This window comes from Mustelus asterias, chromosome 23 (genome assembly GCF_964213995.1).
Source record: "Mustelus asterias chromosome 23, sMusAst1.hap1.1, whole genome shotgun sequence".
NCBI classification, from domain to species: Eukaryota; Metazoa; Chordata; class Chondrichthyes; order Carcharhiniformes; family Triakidae; genus Mustelus; species Mustelus asterias.
The window spans coordinates 57,948,145-57,969,776 of NC_135823.1; the positions used below are offsets into that span (position 1 = coordinate 57,948,145).

Consider the following 21,632-nt stretch of genomic DNA (forward strand, 5'->3'; position numbering starts at 1 on the left):
AGGTTTCACCATTTCTTGACTAGGTCTGTCTTCCTGAAAGTAGGTTGTATTCGGCTGAAAGCGGAGCTAGCAATGTTTTACTGGTATCACAAAAGAAAAATTCACAGGCATCTTTATGATGCATGATTTTCTATGTGGAGGTTCTGTGCAATTTGTGATTGGTCAGGTAAAAAGGGAATTTAAAATTGGAAGGCAAGGCTTCGGGGGGCCTTTGAAATTAGGGTCAGACATTTGACATTAGCTTGAACCCACCATCATACCTAAAAAGTGTTAAATCATCCCAATAAATTGGGCCGGGACTTCTCAAAGATGATCTTGCATCCAAAGAAGTAGACCAGTTTAAGTTGATTGGCCATGTGCTCTGTTAATGAACTTGATAAAACAAATCCCATGGTGCTTTGGAAGAATTGCTGAATTGAATCCTGCACACACCATAGACCAGAATGTTGTTCCTCCACAAATATATGTGCAATAGGCTTTTGCAAGATACTGAAACTGCTTCCAATGCCTATCACATTGTCCTGTGAAAATAATGTTCCTCACCATCTCCTTGAGTTCTTTTTAGCAATTATGTTTAACCTGTTTTGTGCGGTTCGTGCCACAGTTAGCTTCCAATTATTTCTTCTATTCAAACCCAGTATAATTGAATACCTCCGTTAAATCTCCCCTGAATATATTCTGCTCTAACCCGCCTGCCCCTCTTAAACTCACTGACCCACTCCCCATTACCACCTTCCCACTGTATTACCCCTGCCAATAACACCACCCCTCTCCATTTCCCCTTTCACTTGTTACCCACTGCAATCCCCTCCACTTAACCCATGCCCCATTCCCTCCTCCCAACTACCCAGGCAAGATCCAATGCCAATTATAACATGTCATGGAAGTTATGAAACATGCCATAATTGAGGAGGTTCTGAGGGCAAATACAACACTCTAATCACATTCTGAGAAATGCACATTCAAGTTTCCAACCTTGAGTGACCTGAAAGATATGAAGTTAGTCCTTTGGCATGCTTTCCATGCTAGTCTTTCCGATGGGTATTCCAGAACAGCTGGGTCTTATTCTTGGTGGGTGAAAACAGAAAATGTTGTCACTTGGTCTGGGAATCAAAGAAAATAAAAAGTACCCTAACAGTAGAAGCAAATAGATATGGGGCTGTAGTTGCCTAACATTATGACGGAGGTGCTGTTCTGAGAGAAAAGTTTGTCCATTGAATGCTATGTGGATAACTGTTCTCTATGGGACAATCACCTGAGAAAATGTTGAGGCTTGACCTTGCTGGTATAAAGGAAATGTTGGAGAGGAAAGCGATCTTTAAAATGAAGTAGGTACACTCAAGTCGTCACTTATCAGATTGTTTTACAAAGAAGAATGCTTGCTCCAAGCTATTGTCAGCGGTACTAGAAGAGAAACATCTTGTGTAATGATGGATTGTAAGAAATATGGAAAAGCAATCTTTTTCTTTGATTGCTTTGTAATTATATCGGTATGTTATCAAGTTTATTGTTGAAAGAAAGAAAGGGAAATCTTGATGGTTGGTTGATTATGTTATTAACGATATACGTGTGATGTTTGATTAAGCAGCACTCAGAGAGTCAGCTGGGCACTGGGTTGGTAGTTTGGAGGCCAAGATCTGTAATGCTGCATCCAGTGAATAAACCTACTAACCAGGAAAATATCTGTGCCTTGTTTCATACTTCACTCCCTGGCTTGGATCCATTTAACAAGGAGCCGAGTGGCCCTGGCAGAACCCAAACCGAAGGTCAGTGAGCAGGTTATTGCCGAATAGGTGCCACTTGATGGTACTGCTGTCAACACCTTGCATCGCTTTGCTGATGATCGAGAGTAGACTGATAGGCCAATAATTTAGCAGGATTGCACTTGTCCTGCCTTTTATGGACAGGACGTACCTTGGACAATTTTCCACATTGTCTGGTAGTCGCCAGTGTTGTAGCTGCACTGGAACAGCTTATTTTCATGAGTTTAACTTTTTTAGTGATGTTTGTTGCTTAGCTGGCTATAAAGTCATTTATCATTACCCTTCATAAAATAACAGTTGAGATAGAAGTAAAATATTTCTAAACTGAAGTGTTTATTTTTAATTATCTTCATTTGGTAGCAGGTAAATCCAATGTACTAATCCCATGTACTTTTTGTGTGGAAATTGTGACCTGTCGACTCTCAAGTGATGGGACATTTTACAATTTGCACTCTGCAACTTTAATAAAAATGTGTTGTAATCTTTTGCATGTAGTTTCACTTTCAATATCACTGTTTTAACACCCTGCTCAAGTTAAACAACATCTAACAGTATATAGTTTCACAATAGTTTTGTGCTCCAGGCTAAACTTGATCCATGTCTATTCTTTAGGTACTGGTTTTAAAGTTCAGGTCTTTATAGTGATGTCAAAATCTCAGCAATTCAAAAATCTTCACCACACGTGGAAGACCAGTGAGCGAAATCTCTCCATATTCCACACAGCTTCTTAATGTTGTTTCTTCTTTTTTGGGCCATCACCCAAAAGTCTTTGTGGTTTTAGGAGAGACTTCTATCTGCCTTGCATGAATTCTGGTGACTTCCCAAAAATATCCAGAGCAGCTAAAACAAGCTGGTCAGCTCTGTCAGTGTTGTCCAGCTTCCCTCTTGTAAACTGCACTGATATCCTTGTTCGTCCTTTGGCTGTCTGGCTATATTTGAGAAGAAAGGCAAGTACCTTTAAGGGGCATTGTAGAGTTTGTAGAACAGGGGGTCCTGCGAGAAGCCTTACCAGGCTGAGGATGCCTTGTAGTTTGATTTTGTTCCGCACCATGCCATTGAACAATAGACAGTCTGAAAATAAAAGTACTATTGAGTGAGCAACTGAATATGCTTCCTAAATAAAGGGAATTGTAAGCAAAGTTAAAAGCTAAATACTGTGAATGCTGAAAATCTGAAATGAAAACACAAAATGCTGAAAGAACTCAGCAGGTCTGGCAGCATCTGTAGTGAAAAACTGAGTTAGCATTTCGAGTCCAATATGACACTCTTAGGGATTGTATGTTCCCTGGAGTTTATAACCGATGCCACTGGCATAAGGTACTATAATTGTTGTAAAATCACTTCTTCAGTTGACCTCTAAAGCATTTGTGTAACAATATTTGACAGATGCCTATTATTTTACCAAACTAACTTTCATTTTAAGCATTTTTGCACACCTTTTAAAATCTAGTTCCCTAATTGGCACTTTGTTCCTTCTGTCCAGAGTGTCCTTAGCAATAAATTTTTCCCACGCTTTTTTTGATCAAACTGCTTCCTGAGACCACTGCACACAATTATGGAAAATATTTTATTCTATTTTGTACTCTTGATGATTGATTTGTAAGTGATGTATTCAACTTGGTATTCACTCAAGTCTAGAATGGAATAAACTTGATACTGTACCATGAAAATGTAATAAGGATGCTTGAAATTAAATGGGACTTTTATTCTAGGAGCCGTTGTCATACCTGACTAATCAAAATTGATTGTGTTATTGCAGAAGGTCATTTTCACTGGTGGAATTTGTAACATATATCTATCCTTGTGCCATAGATCCATGCTGTTTTGTACCATAACTTGCATCAACCTTGTTTGGAGTAATCTTGTAGTGAGAAAAGTTCAATCTGATCTTATTTTAAAAGGAAAATACTTTTTGAATGGAACTTTCCTTTTATAGAATCATAAATTCATTACTTTTGGCGAAGTGCTTTTTTTTTCCCCAGAAGCTCACTTTAATAAAAATTAAGAGTAATATTGGTGACTTTGATTTGCTTTATGCCAGTAAATGTTTTTATAAAACCTAATGCATGGGAAGGGTGCAAAGGATATTACCAGGGATGAGAGGCTTGAGTTACGAGGAGAGGTTGGAAAAAATCAGGACTGTTCTCCTTGGAATAGAGAAGGTTAAGAGTTGTCTTAATAGAGGTTGTCAGGGTGATGAGAGGTTTTGATAGAGTAGATAAGAGAGAAACTATTCTCTCCAGTAAGTGGGTCAATAACAAGAGGGCATAGATTTGAAATCATTGTCAAAAGATCAGAGGGGAAATGAGGAGAGTTCTTTTTCTGTCGGGATCTGGAACACTCTACCTGAAAAGATGGTGGAAGCTGATTCCATAAATCATTTTAAAGGCGAGTTGGACAGATACTGAAGATGAGAAGCTTGCAGTGTTCAGACAAAAAGAGGGTACGTGGCACAAAGCACGGCTGCACTTTCTAGGATCTAACACAGGCATGATCAGTCCAGCTTTCTCTATGTCAAATGTTTATTATCTAATAGATAGAGGAATAGTAGGCAGCTCCAACCCCATGAGTGCACATCCTGTGCACTGTGTGAACTACAGGATGCTTCCTGTGTCATGGACAACTAAATGTGCAGGAGAATTTGCACATTAAAGAATTTGAAGGTAAGTTTAAATGATTTTACTTTCTAGTCTAAGAGCCCAATTTCGCCATCAAGTTGTGCCCGTTTCTGGGTGCAAAAACTTGGTAAAGTCGGGTGTGTGAGACAGGTAGCACATTCCGTGCTGGCTCCCCCTTTACTCAGGCCTGAAAATGGCCGCGATCGGGACCGTGCCAGAAACGGGCGTGACTGCCATTTAAATGTATTGTGGGGGGGGAGGGGGGTCCGCTGCCACTCTGCCTGAGATCGGTGGGGGAAGGGGAGTGGGGGGGGGGGATAAGGGGGTCTGTAATGTTGTGGGGATGGGGCAATGTCTGAGAGAGCCAGCGGGAGGCATATCCAGCCCGGGAGCGATGTGGCAGGGGAGCGGCATTCTATCGTTTGTGTTTCTGCGCATGCGCAGTTGGAGGTGCCGATCGGAGCTGCAGGGTTTCGGGTGCGTTAAGCCCCGTCCACAGGCTACTGCAGCACGATTCAGAATTGCTGATATTTTTTCAGGCAGAATGCATATGGGGGGTGCCTGAGAACGAGTTTAAAAGTCGGATCTGAAACACTCCCAGTTTCAAGTCTGCCCAGCACTTGAAATTAAAATGCTAAAATAGGGCCCGAAGTGTCTGGGAATTAGTCGTAGCAAGCTTTGTTGGGGGGGGGGGGCGCAGATTGGCTCAGATGGTCTGAGTGTGATGGATAATGAAGCCATCGGTGCAGGTTCAATCGCTGTACCAGTTGTGGAAGTTCACGCAGCTTTGTCTTCTTGCCTTGCCCTATACTTGTGGAGTGGTGCTCCTTGAGGATATAACCTGTGTCCCTCTAACGGAGAAAGAGCTACCCAAGGTGGTTAGCCATAGTCCGCAAGGGCCGATCAATGTCGAAGGTTTATTATCTAATAGATAGAGGAATAGTAGGCAGCTCCAACCCCATGAGTGCACATCCTGTGCACTGTGTGAACTACAGGATGCTTCCTTTGTCATGGACAACTAAATGTGCAGGTAATGTCATCAGTTGTAGCTGCTTGAGCTCCAAGGTTTAGTAGCTGGCGTCACCGCAGCATATGCATGAGGCTGAGAGCTTTGTGAATAGCATGTTTATAGATAGAATAGATTCCCCACAGTGCAGAATGAGGCCATTTGGCCCATCGAGTCTGCGCCAATTCTACAAAAGAGCATCTTACTCAGGCCCTCCCTCCATCCTCTCCCCATAACCCCACATATTTACCATAGCCAATCTATCTAACCTACACAGATTTAGTGTCATGATGTGGAGATGCCGGCATTGGACTGGGGTGGGCACAGTAAGAAGTCTCTCAATACCAGGTTAAAGTCCAACAGGTTTATTTGATATCATGAGCTTTCAGAGCGCTGCTACTTCATCAGGTGAATGATGAAAGAACAGTGGTCTGAAGGCTCCTGACACCAAATAAACCTGTTGGACTTTAACCTGGTACTGTGAGACTTCTTACCATATATACTAAGAGGGTGATAAAGAGGGCAGTGAGCCAACTAAAAAGGGGATTTACAAATGAGGGCAAGGGCACAGCTGAGGTATTAAATAATACTTTGTATCTCTCTTTACCAAAGGAGAAGCTGTGCTAGTCTTGGTGAAAGAGGATGTAGTTCAGCCAGTTGGAAGGGTTTAAAATTGATAGGAAGGAACTATTAAGCTGTCTGTACTTATAATCTGATAAGGCACGAGGATGGGATGTGATGCATCCAAGAATATTGAGGGAAATGAGAGCGGAAGTTGCGGAAGTACTGGCCATAATTTCTCCTTCCTTAGACTCTGAGATAGTGCCAGAAGACAGGGGAATTGCATATTTTACATCCATGTTCAGAAAAGAATTTGAAGGTAAGCCCAGCAACAACAAACAGTCAGATTGACCTCTTGTGGTGGGGAGTATTCGAGAAATGATAATTTGAAGAACAATTAATAATCGCTTGGGCAAATATGGGTCAATTAACAAAGAAAGGTACAGCACAGGAACAGGCCCTAAGACCCTCCAAGCCCGTGCCAATCATGATGCCTGAACTAAACTTAAACTTTCTGCCCTTACTCAGACCATATCCCTCTATTCCCTCCCTATTCATGCACCCATCCAGATGCCTCTTAAATGTTGCTAATGTGCCTACTTCCACCACCACCACCTGGTAGCGCATTCCAGGCACCCACTACTCTCTGCATGGAAAAACTTCTCCCCCACATCTCTCGTAAATTTCCCCCCCCCCCCTCACCTTGAACCTGTGTCCCCTTGTAATTGGCACTTCCACCCTGGGGGGAAAAAGCCTCTGATTATCCACTCTGTCTCTGCTTCTCATAATTTTTAGACCTCTATCAGGTCTCCCTGATCAGGAACAATCGTGAGGTCCTAACTTGCATGGGATGATAGGCTTGACAAGGGTAATGCTATGGATGTGATGTACATTGACTTCCAAAAGCCATTCGATGAAGTGCAGCACAGCAGACCTGTGAGAAAAATTAGAGGTCATGGAATAAAAGGGACAGTAACAACATGGGTATGAAATTGACTGAGTGAAAGGAAACCGGGCAGTGGTTTATGGAGACTTTTTTGATTCAAAGAATGTTTATTGGTGTACAGGGCATAATTTCAAAATTTGCAGATGATACAAAACTTGGAAATATTATGAACATAAGAACATAAGAAATAGGAGCAGGAGTAGGCCATCTGGCCCTTCAAGCCTGCCCCGCCATTCAACAAGATCATGGCTGATCTGAAGCGAATCAGTTCCACTTACCCGCCCGCTCCCCATATCCCCTAATTCCCTTATCGATCAGAAAACTATCTACCCGTGATTTAAACATATTCAACGAGGAAGCCTCCACCACTTCAATGGGCAGAGAATTCCAGAGATTCACTACCCTCTGAGAGAAGAAGTTCCCCCTCAACTCTGTTTTGAACCGGCCCCCCCTTATTTTGAGGCTGTGCCCTCTAGTTCTGGTTTCCCTTCTAAGTGGAAAGAATCTCTCCACCTCTACCCTATCCAGCCCCTTCATTATCTTGTACGTCTCTATAAGATCACCCCTCCTCCTTCTAAACTCCAACGAGTACAGACCCAATCTGTTTAATCTCTCCTCATAAGCTACACCCCTCATCTCCGGTATCAACCTGGTGAACCTTCTCTGCACTCCCTCCAAGGCCAATATATCCTTTTGCAAATAAGGGGACCAAAACTGCACACAGTACTCCAGTTGCGGCCTCACCAGTGCCTTGTACAGTTGCAGCAAGACCTCTCTACTTTTATATTCTATCCCCCTCGCGATAAAGGCCAACATTCCATTCGCCTTCTTGATCACCTGCTGCACCTGCAGACTGAGTTTTTGCGATTCGTGCACAAGGACCCCCAGGTCCCTCTGCACAGTCGCACGATGTAATTTTTCTCCATTTAAATAATATTCCAATTTACTATTATTTCTTCCAAAGTGGATAACCTCACATTTGCTAACGTTATATTCCATCTGCCAGATCCTCGCCCACTCGCTCAGCCTATCCAAATCTCTCTGCAGACTTTCCGCGTCCTCCACGCAATTCGCTTTCCCACTCATGAACTATGAGGAAGGTAGTGTAAAACGTCAAAAGGACATGGACAGATTGGTGGAATGGGGAGACAAATGGCAGATGAAATTTAATGCAAAGAAATATGAAGTGATTCACTTTAGTAGAAAGTACATAGAAATAAAATAAAGGTACAATTCTAAAGGGGGAAATGGGAGCAGAGGGACCTCTGTGTATGTGCATAAATCATTGAAAGACCAGTTGAGAGAGCAGTTAATAAAGCATGCAAGTCCCCTAGCCTTCGTTAATAGAGGCAAGGAAATTATGTTAAACTTATAGAGAACACAGTTTGGCCTCAACTGGAGTGTTGAATCCAGCTCCGAGCACTGTCCTTTTGGAATTATGTGAAGACATTAGAGAGAATGTGCGGGTAGGAATCACTGAGGAATTTCAGTTACTTCGATTGGAGAAAGTCGGACTGTTTTCTTTGGGGAAGCAAAGGTCAAGAGGAGATTTGATAGGGATTTTGAAAATCATCAGTAAAAATGATGAAACTGTTCCCAATGGTGGAAGGAACTAGAACCAGATTTAAGGAAATTAACAAAAGAAGCAGTGACAGCATGAGGAAAAATCTTTCGCACAGCGAGTGGTTTGGATCCGGAATGCACTGCCTCGGGTGCAGTGCAGGCAGGTTCTAATCGAGGCATTCGGGAGAGAATTCGATTATTATCTGAAAAGGAAGAACGTGAACAGCTACAGGATGGTAGAATGGCATTAGGTGAATTGATCATTCAGAGAGCCAGCACAAACATGATGGGTTGAATGGCCTCCTATGCTGTAACCATTCTCTGATTCTGTTTATAATCCAATGCTCATCTGTACAAAAAAAGAATGAAAACACTGGCATTCTCCTAAAGCTGTCTTCGACTGTTTCTATTACCATAAATGGTCAACATTAAGAGCATTCAAATGGTTATTGGATAAACATATGGATGATATTGGAATAGTGTAGATTAGAGGGGCTTTAGATTGGTTTCACTGGTTGGCGCAACATCGAGGGCCGAAGGGCCTGTACTGCGCTGTAATGTTCTATAAATTGTACTCCAAGTTGCTGATCTCCATCAGTCATGATCCAGACCTACATCACGACATGTTTTTGTGATCCTGTTCAAAAGAAAAGTGGGATGTTCTTTATAGCATGCTATTCGTCGAAGGTGGTATGACTGAGGATCTCTTGACTCAGACGATAACATAGCCAGCATGAGGAGGAAAAGCTTAGTATTGCCTGATGCAATTCAAGTTGTGCGCACTTTATGAAAGGAAAGGTAAGGTGTATTTTTAAATGTACAGTGAATCCCATTTAGTTCATGACTGTAGAAGCAATACTGCAGCTTGCCTGGTCAGTGGGTCACATGGGGTGACCATTTTGTAAAAATGGGTCGCCAGAAAAAAAAGTTTGAAAACCACTGCCCAAGGCATTGGTATAGCTGTCTAGTAGAAGCAGTAAGAAGTTTAACAACACCAGGTTAAAGTCCAACAGCTTTATTTGGTAGCAAAAGCCACAAGTTTTCGGAGCCTTAAGCTCCTCCTTCAGGTGAGTGGGAATTCTGTTCACAAACAGGGCATATAAAGACACAAACTCAATTTACAGAATAATGGTTGGAATGCGAATACTTGCAGTTGATCAAGTCTTAAAGGTACAAACAATGTGAGTGGAGAGAGCATTAAGACAGGTTAAAGAGATGTGTATTGTCTCCAGACAGGACAGGACAGGCTGTGTTTACCCCAGTCCAGCGCTGGCATGTCCACATCATTAGTAGAAGCAGGCCAGGATTCCTCCTTTACGGCTTGCTAGTCAAATTTTAAATAACTGACTGGACTTTGCAGTTCAGGAAGGCTATATTACTTGTTCCACAAGCTAGAGGCCCATGTCACATGACTCCCACCTGTCCTCCATATTTGACAAAGGATGTGTGTCCATCATCTGGATTCCCAAGAGTCTTTAGCCATCAGTCATTGGAAGGAAGGTTGTGAGATCTTTGTCTTAGCAGACAATCCACTTCCTCCTGATCAGCCTAGGATATTAAATGCAGATGGCCTTTGTACAGCTCTCTTCGACGTTGTGCTGTATAGTCCCCAGGTGATTGTGAGTAGCTCCTCATGGATAAGGTGTGAGATTTCCAAAACTATAAAGTGACTTCTTTTGTTCTGGGGTCACAGACATACACAGTTTCATGATGTGGAGATATCAGCATTGGACTGGGGTGGGGGGGCACAGTTTTAAAAAGTCTCTCAACACCAGGTTAAAGTCCAACAGGTTTATTTGAAATCACAAGATTTCGGAGCACTGCTCCTTCATCAGGTGAGTGGAGTTCGTTCACAAACACAGCATATTTAGGCAAAGACACAATTGCAAGATAATTATAGATTGGCATGTGAAGAGTGGTTGGAATACGAGGCTTTACAGGTAATCAAGTCTTTCCAGGTAATGACAATGTGAATGGAGAGAGGGATAATCACAGGTTAAAGAGGTGTGAATTGTCTCAAGCCAGGACAATTCGTAGGATTTTGCAAACCCAGGCAGTATGGTAGGGGGTTACAAGTAGTGTGACATGGACTCAAAATCCCAGTTGTGAACTAACCTCCATTCACCTGCTGAAGGAGCAGTGCTCCGAAAACTCATGATTCCAAATAAACCTGTTGGACTTTAACCTGGTGTTGTGAGACTTCTTACTGTACACAGTTTCAGTCATTTTAAAGATCTTTGTTCAGTTTTTAAAATTTTAAAAATAGTCACGAGGATACCTGTAGTGTGAGGTCTTAGTCCCTTACTATTTATATATTGTAATTTCAGAGCATCTAGTTCTTGCTGCCGAGCGGCCACTGCAGGGTATCTGAAATAAAATGTTCTTTACAGCCAGTGAAGTACTTTTAGTCATTATCCTAAAGTAGGAAATATGGCAGTCACTCTTCACATGGTAAGTTCCCACAAATTCCATTGTCATGTTCATTGAAGGAGAAATATTGGCAAGGACACTGGGGATAACTCACCGTTGGTTCTTCGAGATACTGCCATGGGATCTTTTATTTATATATATATATATATTTCTTTTGTTCAAGTTTCTGGAGTGGGACTTGAACCCACAACTTTGACTTGGAGGTCAGAAAGAGAGCTGATATCTACCTGATGATGTTTTTGCCTTTGGACAGCAGTCTTTTGGAGGAGGCTGATTCGGTATCTGTGATGTACAGCTATGGAATATTTCTTATCTACTGAGCACAGAAAGAGTAATGCATAATGCCCAGACCTTTTGACTGCATTTGTACCATGCTGAGTAGAGTTTTACAAATGTAGTTTCATTGGGGTTACTAATATAGATAGCGTTGTTTAGTTAGCACTCTCACCTCTCAGTCAAAGGGTTGAGAGTTCAAGTACCATTCCAGAGACAGGTACATATTTTTGTTGCCACTCTGGTGCAGTACTGAGGGTATGTGCAATATTAAAAGGTGTCATCTTTCAGATGAATAGTGAACCTGAGGGAAATGCTGGAAATGCACAGCAGGTTTGACAGCATTTGTGAAGAGAGAAAGAGTTAATATTTCAGATCACAACCTTTCATCAGAACTGGGGAATGTTAGAAATGTAATAGCTTTTAGGAACAAAGGAGAAGTGGTGGGCTATTTGGCTCATCAAGTCTGCTCTGCCATTCAATTAGATCATGGCTGATCATTTGTCTCAATGCCACTTTGCTGCACTTTGATTTGTGAATACCATGATGTCAATCAATTTCTGCCTTGAACATGCTCAGTGGTTGAGAATTCCAAAGATGTACCGCTCTCTGTTTAACCGTAGGGAATTGGAAACTGATAAAGTCGCATGGAGCATCAGAAGAGCTGCTGTTGTGGGTGGGTGGGGGGTGGAACTGGATGGGGCGGGCACTGAACAAGGGTAAAATGATAGAGACAAGATGGGGAAAATATCAGTTCACTGGGGCAGTAGCAGGGTGAAAAAATAGATCTTCTAGGGCTGTCCTTTTTGTGGATCATGGGATAAAGTTAGAAGGAGGCCGTATGGGGTTAGGGGATTATTAAGGTGGGAAACCGTGAAGGGAAGATATTCAAATGTGGTGAGGTCAGTGCTGGAAATAATAGCTTGATATTTGGTGATGGGGGTTATTCATTCAGGGGAGGAGGGAAGAGGAAATGTTGGAGATTTTGTATTTGGCCACTGCTATGGAGTTAACCCGAGGTTCTGTCTGGCCCCTCAGGTGGCTGTACAAATCACACGGCACTATTGGAGAACTGCAGGGGAGTTTTCCCAGGTTTTCCAGACAATATTTATCCCTCAGCCATGGTCCTAACAGCGAAGTATTTTGAGAAGAGCTGAAGTCATTAAAGGCACTACATAAATGCAAATCATCCTTGGCAACATTTGAACCGGAGGATTAGAACTGACTGGGAAGGAAATAATGAATTATGGTGGGAGTGTGTGGGTGTGAGTGCACATGGAAACAGATAATGGCAATGTGTCCCAAATCGCTGTCAGCTGAACTTAATTTTCCAGGTACTTCAGAATTGGGCTTGGTACCTTTTTTTGCCTTTTCTCCCTTGTCTGCTTTCTCCCCTCCCGTCCCCAATTGTTAGCGATTTTCATAAATTCATAGAAACCCTACAATGCAGAAAGAGGCCACCCTGCCCATCGAGAGTGCACTGACAACAATCCCACTCAGGCCTGATCCCCGTAACCCCATACATTTACCCGCTAATCCCTCTGTCCTACGCATTCTGGGACACGAAGGGGCAATTTAGCATAGTCAATCAACTTATCCCACACATCTTTGGACTGTGGGAGGAAACCGGAGCACCCAGAGGAAACCCAAAGCACTTTTCAAAGCATTTTATTGTTTTAACCTCTAATTCCCTCTGTGTGTTGACTATTGGTCTACATAAAAACTTGTGATGCTGCAACATGCTGCAAATTAATCAAAGTATGAAGGAAATAAATCTGTGGTGGAAGTCATCCCATTTCAGTTGGATGTGTAATTTGAACTGCTGTTCTTCATTTGTAATGAGGTTCTCTTCCTATTTTAATCTCTTCAAATGGCCAGTACCAGTCATCTCCAGTATTTAATTTCTACTTTTGAAATAGAATACCGTAAAAAAGAAAAAGCTTTGACAGATTAACCTCCTGTTTGTGGACTTTGCTTAATAAGGAGTATTTAAAATGGAGTGTTCCACTCTTCTTCTTCAGTCTTTCAGTCTCCGACCACGCACCCAATTTATACAAGCATTTAGTACCTCTAAATTGGAACATGCACATGGCTCTTGTTCCAACCAACTCACCCCTCAGCCCACCACTGCTACCAAAATGAGCCAAAATCCACTATGAACAAATATTTGCCTTTTTAGTCTAAAGGAAGCTAACTTTTTTTAAACTTGAGGGGCAGTGGGTTTCAAATTCAATCAGTGAGGTGCATTGGAAGAAACCAATATTAACTTGTCTAGTTCTGTTTTTTAAAAAACTTGCATTTATTGTGCTTTTCCTGAATACTGCCAAATTTTTCTGAAACAAAATCATATTTTGATTTGGGTCTGAGCACAGCCAGGTTCTTTGCTGATTTTTGGAACCGATTTTCTCTCTAACCCTATCCTTTCAAAGTTGAAAATGGTCATGGATGACAATTGTCTCTTTGGTGGGCGCAGTCAGAAGTCTCCCAACACCAGGTTAAAGTCCAACAGGTTTATTTGGTAGCACGAGCTTTTGGAGCCCTGCTCCTTCATCAGGTGAGTCACACTTTGGTGGGGAATGGTCAGCACTGTTCAATTCCCGCTCTGTACCAATCTTCCATCCTACAACTCCCAGCATCTCTTGCTCCTCCAATTCTGACCTTCTGCACATCTTTGATTTGTTTAGCCCTACTGTTGGCCGCTGTGCTTTCAGTTGCTTCGGTCCTTGGCTGGACCTACCCCAGTGAAATACCTTTTGAAGTGTATTTGCTGTTGGCATGTAGGAAATACTATTGGCTTCCTTTCACTGACCTCTTGACATGATTTCTTTTTTGCATGTGGTTTTGCCATCATTTGTGAAGTAAATTTTGCATAGTGTTGTTCAGTGTAATGTGTTGGCTGTATTTGCTTTTTCAAATCGAAGTGTCAAGTTGTTTTCTTCCAAGTGACTAGCTGCTAGATTTTAAACAATGAAATGATAATCAAATGATAATTCGCTTTGGTTGTAACTTTGAGATACCACAAACGTGATGTCCCTAATGGCATCTCCTTCTTCCATATCATGCTTCTGTGCGTGTTTGTATTCTCAAGTTGATGCTTCTCTACAGTATAGTTTGCCACCATACATTGTGTTCTTGTTAAGCTGAATCAAGTGCCACCACTCGCCTGGATTATCTCTGTTTCCACCCTTTTGGATCTAGTGGCCACCAATCATTCAGCTATTTTGCTTTTAATTCCCTGCTACCTTCTTCATCTTTAGTCTGTCTTTCTCCTTGCGGCATGGTGGCACAGTGGTTAGCACTGCTGCCTCACAGCACCAGGGACCCGGGTTCGATTCCTGGCTTGGGTCACTGTGCAGAGTCTGTGTGGGTTTCCTGCGGGTGCTCCGGTTTCCTCCCACAGTCCAAAAGATATGCTGGTTAGGTGCATTGGCCATGCTAAATTCTCCCTCAGTGTACCCGAACAGGGGCCGGAGTGTGGCGACTAGAGGATTTTTTTAATAGGAAGGATATATTGGCCTTGGAGGGAGTGCAGAGAAGGTTCACCAGGTTGATACCAGAGATGAGGGGTGTTGATTATGAGGAGAGACTGAGCAGATTGGGTTTGTATTCGTTAGAATTTAGAAGGTTGAGGGGGGATCTTCTAGAGACCTATAAGATAATGAAGGGGCTGGGTAGGGTAGAGGTGGAGAGATTCTTTCCACTTAGAAAGGAAACTCGAACTAGAGGGCACAGCCTCAAAATAAAGGGGGGGTCAGTTTAGGAAAGAGTTGAGGAGGAACTTCTTCTCTCAGAGGGTGGTGAATCTCTGGAATTCTCTGCCCACTGAAGTGGTGGAGGCTACCTCATTGAATATGTTTAAATCACGGATAGATGGATTCCTGATCGGTAAGGGAATTAGGGGTTATGGGGATCAGGCGGGTAAGTGGAACTGATCCACTTTAGATCAGCCATGATCTTATTGAATGGCGGGGCAGGCTCGAGGGGCTAGATGGCCTACTCCTGCTCCTAGTTCTTATGTTCTTATGTTCACAGTAATTTCATTGCAGTGTTAATGTAAACCGACTTATTGCACTAATAAATAAGTTTTTAAAACTTCTTGCACGTGAAGTGTTATCCCCTCCTCCTTCCCCTAATTACCGTACTATTTTTTTAAAATATGAATCATTCCTTTTATGTTCAACCAATCAAAAATGAACGAAAATCAGAGCAGGTCAGTTGACCAGTGATGTACTCTGATATGAGAATGAAGATATTGTGTGATGTGTGCTTTACGATCCTACATTTGGGTTAAACTGTTGGCTTGTAAAGGATTTGTTATATTCCAAAATTAGGTAATATTGACACTCCAGTTAATGACCTGAAACATTAACTCTGCTTTTCTCTCTATTAATGCTGCTTAGCATGCTGAGTATTTCTAGCATTTTCCGTTTTCATTTCAGATTTCCAACATCCGCAGTATTTTGCTTTTGCAATAATTGCCGTTGTTTTCGGGCATTTATTTTTCTTGCATACTTAATAAATGGCCTTAGGGAAAATGTCAAATGAGTTGACAGTCAGCAAAAATTAATTGCGTTTTGACTGAATTATAGCAATTAGGAATTAAATGGCTTTCGGTAGACTTAACACTTGGAGTGAAGTAATTAGGAAATGCGTAATGAACAACGTAAATGTGCTACAGGCTACTTTTTATTATTGATTTTAGCTCTATGCATTAGAACTTCCAGAATTTTCCTAGAACAAAATCTTTCTTTGAATTTTGATTTGGTTCTGAGCACAGCCTGGTTCTTTGCTTATTTTCGAGCTGATTCCCTCTCCAATCCTGTCCTTTCACAGTTGAAAACGGTCATGTATGACCATGCCTTTTGGGGTGGGGCAGCAGTGTTCAAATACCTCTCTGTCACAATCTTCCATTCTACAACTCCTAACATCTCTGCTGTTCCAATTCTGACCTTCTGCACATCCTTGATATCCTTAGCCCTATCGTTGGCCACTGCTTTCAATTGCTTCAGTCTTAGGCTGTAGGATGCCTTTCCTAGACCTTTCTGCACCTCCCCTCTGTTAAGTTGCTCCATGAAACCTACTTTGACCAAACTTTTGACTGTTAATGTTTGCCCAATGTGCTCCTTAGATGTATTGCTAAATTAAACACACGATGGAGTTTGCCCATTCTTCCCGAGTCTGCATGGGTTTCCTCCAGGTGCTCCGGTCTCCTCCCGCAGTTCAAAGATGGTAGATTAGCTATGACTCGGCAGGAATGAGCACCGGAGTGCTACATTTTCACTGACTTCAGGAGATTCTCACAGGATGCTACACAAGTTGAATTGATAAGGTTAGATGAAGCAAAGAAAGACAACTGTGCATTTACATAGCAGCGTACACTGCCTTTGTTGTCCCAAAGCACGGTTACAGCCAACAGTACACTTTGTGAAGTCTGATCATTGTTGTAATGTAACAGCCAATTCATGCAGAACAAGATCCAACAAACAACACACCCTCAATACTGCGGTGTAGCATCAGCCTAAATTTTTTTTGTACTCCAGCCTCTGAAGTGGAACATCAACCCACTGACTGAAGCAAGAGTGCTACCAACTGAGCCACAGCTGACGCACTCGCAGCAGGGCAGGAGGTAATTGGTGTGAAGCTTAAAACTAGCATGGGCCAGTCGACCAAATAGCATGCATCTGTGCTTTATATTCCACATGCAAATGCTGAATCATCATGGGTGTTCTCCAGAACCTTTCACTCGTTTCCACAAACAGAGAATTTGGTGCTAAGGCCTTTGTGGTTCTTTCTCAGCACTTTTTCTGCCAGTGGCCAGTCTCTTGCCCTAACCAGAAGTCATATGGATTTTTTAAATAAGAAAAAACTGTCTGAAAGAGCAGTGATTCATCATCGCACTGAATCAGAAAAAGAACTTGTGGCAAAGCACTCAATCAACATTCTTTACTGGCCAATTTTTCTTTTCTTAATTGCAATAACGGTATGGGAATTACAGCTCACTTTTTAACCTTTTGTTTGATAACATCAGACTTTGTCTGTCTTTCTCTAACCAAGCAAGCTAGCTACGCGATTTAATATAGACGTACAATTAACAATCGAGTACTCCTACACCACGTTTGCCTATGTGGAAGTCTAGAATGGAGAATAAATGGTCTGCTTCGTGTGCAGCAAGATATAGAGAAGAATGTTCTGACCAGCACAGTGATAAATCTTCCTAGTCTGTAGAAAATGATTGAGAGGTACTGTACCAATATGTAATCCTCTCAATTGTAGATATATCTCACCTCCTCTGACTTTGCAGAATACAAAGCAGCGTGGTACTTTCAAATTTTTGGTTGCATCAGGCAGATCAGTTCATCTTGCTGTAGACTTTTTCAATGTTTAATAACCAGCTATCAGGAAGATGGTGATGATGATTTAAGTGAATAAAAGATTTTAAAAAGCCCTCCCCCCCCCCCCCCCCCCCCCCCCAAAATGAAAGATTAACTCATCTCTGAGAATATTTATGATGAAAGTCCAACTCCAATTATCATAGTATGGTGGAAGGAACGGATGGTCAAAGCCATGGAACTTTATTTTTAAACTATGGAATTTTATTTTTAAACAAGAGAAAATTGCGATAAGTATACTGTCTGGTAAGTAATGCTGCACAACTTCCTGTTGTACGCCAATCTATTCAAAGCATCTGTTCTGCTTCCAGAACGATGAGCAATTTTACAGGAAGGATCATCTTGCATTTAGGAGCCCAATTAGCAACCTCATATTAAAAGTTGGGAGAGGCAATGGCGTAGTGGTATTATCGCTGGGCTCGTAATCCAGAGACCAAAGGTAATACGCTGGGGAAGAAGGTTTGAATACCACCAAGGCAGATGGTGAAATTTGAGTTCCATAAAATCTGGAATTAAAAGTCCAATGATGACCATGAAACCATTGTCGATTGCCGTAAAAACCTATCTGGCTCACTCATGTCATTTTTAGGGAAGGAAATCTGCCATCCTTACCTGGTCTGGCCTACATGTGACTCCAGAGCCACAGCAATGTGGTTGACTCTCAAGTGCCCTCAGGGATGGGTAATGAATGATGGCCCAACCAGTGGCACCCAGATGCCAATAACGAATTTTTAAAAATGTAGTATTTCTATAATGGTAATTGTACCCTGGTCAAAATCAAGGACTTGAACAAACTTAATATGTAATGCCCACTGCAGTTCTCCTCATCTATCACCAATGCTATCAGGAGGCAATTCGATTTGTAAGGAGACACGAGACTACATTTATTTCCAGAATCTTGGAGTTTATAGTTCAGCTCCTGAGTTTCGTTGAGCTCCATGACTGCTTTTGCCAGTTGCCTATTTTCCAATCACAATTTTATTTGTTCTCTGGACTCTGTTCCTATATTTCCCCAGACGTTTCTGGATTTCTACCAGTCATGAGCATTCCCATGTTGACCATTACATTCATCCAAACTGTCTGGCAGCGGAGCTTTGATGCTTTTAGCAACTTTTGTCGCACCCGTAGATTTACTCGTGCTTTAAATATTTCTGGAGCAATTCAATGCGGTTCAACGGCAAGTCATGGTACAATGGAGGCTTATTATCATTCTTTGGCTGTGCAATTACTGAGTATCACAGTTTGTCATAGCACACTACAATCCCCTGTTTAACCTTGCCTGCCTTTGAGTTGAAACTTCTGTTCCATTGTCTGGGTGTCAAAGCTTTGCGTTGTTTTATGAATTGCACTGATGGCACCAAAATGGTGAAGTGTGTCCATTTAATAAATCCACGCCTGCCTAGATGGTTGGTAGAAGCTTTTTCATTGTGCTGTGGTGCACTATGTTTTGGATCCCGAGCGCAGGTCAGTTCCAGTCAGTTTATTTCAGTTTACCTTTTCCGAATCTGTGTCTAGGTTCTGAATTATTAGGTGTCAACCATGGCAGCACTCCAGACCTTCTCCGGAGACTTGAGCACAGAATCTAGCTTGTCACTTCAGTGCTATACTTAAAGGAAGTGTTGTACTATGAGAGGTACTGTCTTTCACATGAGGCATTGAACCAAGGCCCTACCTGCCCTCCCCAGGTGGATATACATAATCCCATGGCAATATTTGGTGTTGACCTTGATCATCACTACTCAAATAGTCATTATCGCATTTCTGTTTGAGGGATCTTGCTGTGCACTAATTGGCCACTCTTTCTTATGTTGCATCAGCAATACTTAGAAGTACTCCATCAAAATGTTTACTCGTGAAAGGTGCTACGCAAGCAAGCCATGCTTGTGTTTAGCAGTAAGGTTTACCCATTGACAAATATTGAACCTCAATCTTTAAAACATCGATCAAATCACCCCTCACTTTTTTTTTTCTTGATCATGCCACGTGGTTAGGAAACCATATATAGTTTGGAATTTTTTTTTTGCACTTTTTACAGATGTCTAATTCCCTGAAACTCAGCACTTTTACTGGCAGACAGAACTTTGCTTTCACTCTGCCACACTTACAGTGGTGGGCAATCTAAGTTGAAGTAACTGGCAGCCAAAAAAAACCTGGTACTAGGCTGACCTCAAACACGAATGCTGTCGCCCAAACTGGAATTGGTAGCTGCATCCTGGTGCTGTGGTATCCTGATATCAAGCTGGCCGAATTAAAAAGGAGCTCCCTTTTCTAAGTGGTGTCACGGTGGCACATTGCTTAGCACTGCTGCCTCACAGCGCCTGGGACCCGGGTTCGATTCCAGCCTCGGGTCACTGTCTGTGGGGAGTTTGCACTTTCTCCCTGAGTCTGCGTGGGTTTCATCCAGGTGCTCCGGTTTCCTCCCACAGTCCAAAGATATGCGGGTTAGGTTGATTGGCCGTGCTAAATTGACCCGAGTGTAAGGGGAGGGGGGGGGGGGGGGGCGCGGTTTAGCAGGGTAAATGAGGGTTACGGGAATTGGGCCTGGGTGGGATTGGGGTCAGTGCAGACTTGATGGGCCAAATGGCTTCCTTCTGTACTGTAGGGATTCTATTTGTCAGTGCTGCCTGCACTTGTAGCTTTTCACATACTATTTTAAACTCTGTGTGCGGAGTTGAGCCCCACATCAATAAGAGCTCGGAAACCTGATGCAGTGAGGGCACGTGTTGGAGGCCACTTTTCATTTTGTCTATCACTATCCTTTCCTCTGGAATAACCTGCTGGTAGTGAAATTGCAGATGTGCAGAACCCGGTTCAAAAGTCACTGTGTCCTGCAAGCAAGGTGCTAGAGAGCTACCAAAGCACAGTGTGTGTGTATGTGGCTGCAAGGATTAATCAGCAAGGAGTGGCAGCAATAATGACTCAAAACACCCCGGAGATTAATGAATCACTCTGGCCGAAACAGATGGCTGGACAGGTGTGATAATGCAGCTATTGGGGAGTCTGTCTTGGGTTGTTGCCACCTGTGTTCTACTGAGACTTATTGGCTCACAAGAGCTGAGTCATCATCTGCCACACAGCAAGAGTCTGTCCTCTTACAGTGTTCTATTCAAGTGCTGAATGACTATTAAACAGTTGCTGAGATTTCTGCTGATGGTCGATTGCCAATATTTTCATCTTTGCAGTTGGGCAATGTGTAGATAGCAGGAAGAAGTAGGTTAAAAAGGCAGATTATTTAATGGTGGATAGTGATTAGCACTGCTGCCTCACAGCTCCAGGGACCCGGGTTTGATTGCAGCCTCGGGTGGACTGTTTGTGTGTAGTTTGCACATTCTCCCCGTGTCTGCATGGGTTTCCTCCGGGTGCTCCTGTTTCCTCCCACAATCGAAAAGGCGTACTGGTTGGGTGCATTGGCGATGCTAAATTCTCCCTCAGGTGCACCCAAACAGGCAACGGAATGTGGCGACTAGCGGATTTTCACAGTAACTTCATTGCAGTGTTAATGCAAGCCTACTTGTGATAAAGAAATAAGAGGGAAATGCTCAGGTCAGGCAGCGCTTTTGGCGAGAAAGATAAACAGTGTGCACTTATAGGGGTGGGTGTGGAATTTAGCTCCAGCAGCTGGCATTCTGGTGTGACGGCACCATCCTGCCCCTGGTGATTTTTCATTAAACACTTTAAAATGTTGGAGAGAGGCCACCTCAAAGTGGAGAAGCCCTCACTTTCTCTCCCCTGAAAAAAGCAGCCTGCTGCTTCTTAACCACTGGATAGCCTCCTATTAGTATTCCAACTTCAAGACCTGTTGTACCTAATTAGACGGCCCTCTCGACCATTGATCGATTAGTCCAGCGTACGTCACCGCCAGGTGGCTGTTCTCCCCGCAGTACAAACTTCTGACCCCCTTCAACCCTGGCATCTGGGTTTTTGAGTCCATGGGGCATATCCAGCTCAGTGTTTCAGGTCTGTAGTATTCTGCTTTGTGTTATTTTTAAAAGCTGGTTCAAATCTCAATTTTCCTTGCAGTTGAGGTAATTTTAAGAGCTGGCTTTAGTACATACAGCTCTACATAGTTTTGATGCTTTGATG

The 21,632-nt window shown here is 42.6% G+C and overlaps 2 protein-coding genes across 3 annotated transcripts in view; one reads left to right on the forward strand and one right to left on the reverse strand.

Moving 5' to 3' along the window:
- The window catches only part of parn (poly(A)-specific ribonuclease (deadenylation nuclease)), a 126,552-nt gene that overhangs the window by 82,877 nt on the left and 22,043 nt on the right, over positions 1 to 21,632 (forward strand). The gene's annotated exons all lie outside the window — the stretch shown is intronic.
- Positions 1 to 21,632, reverse strand: part of LOC144510814 (uncharacterized) — a 109,538-nt gene that overhangs the window by 2,118 nt on the left and 85,788 nt on the right. For both annotated transcript variants that reach the window (XM_078240732.1, XM_078240733.1), the window contains one exon: positions 2,719 to 2,834. In XM_078240732.1, coding sequence (XP_078096858.1) covers positions 2,719 to 2,834 — 116 coding nt within the window. The remainder of the gene's footprint in view (positions 1 to 2,718; positions 2,835 to 21,632) is intronic.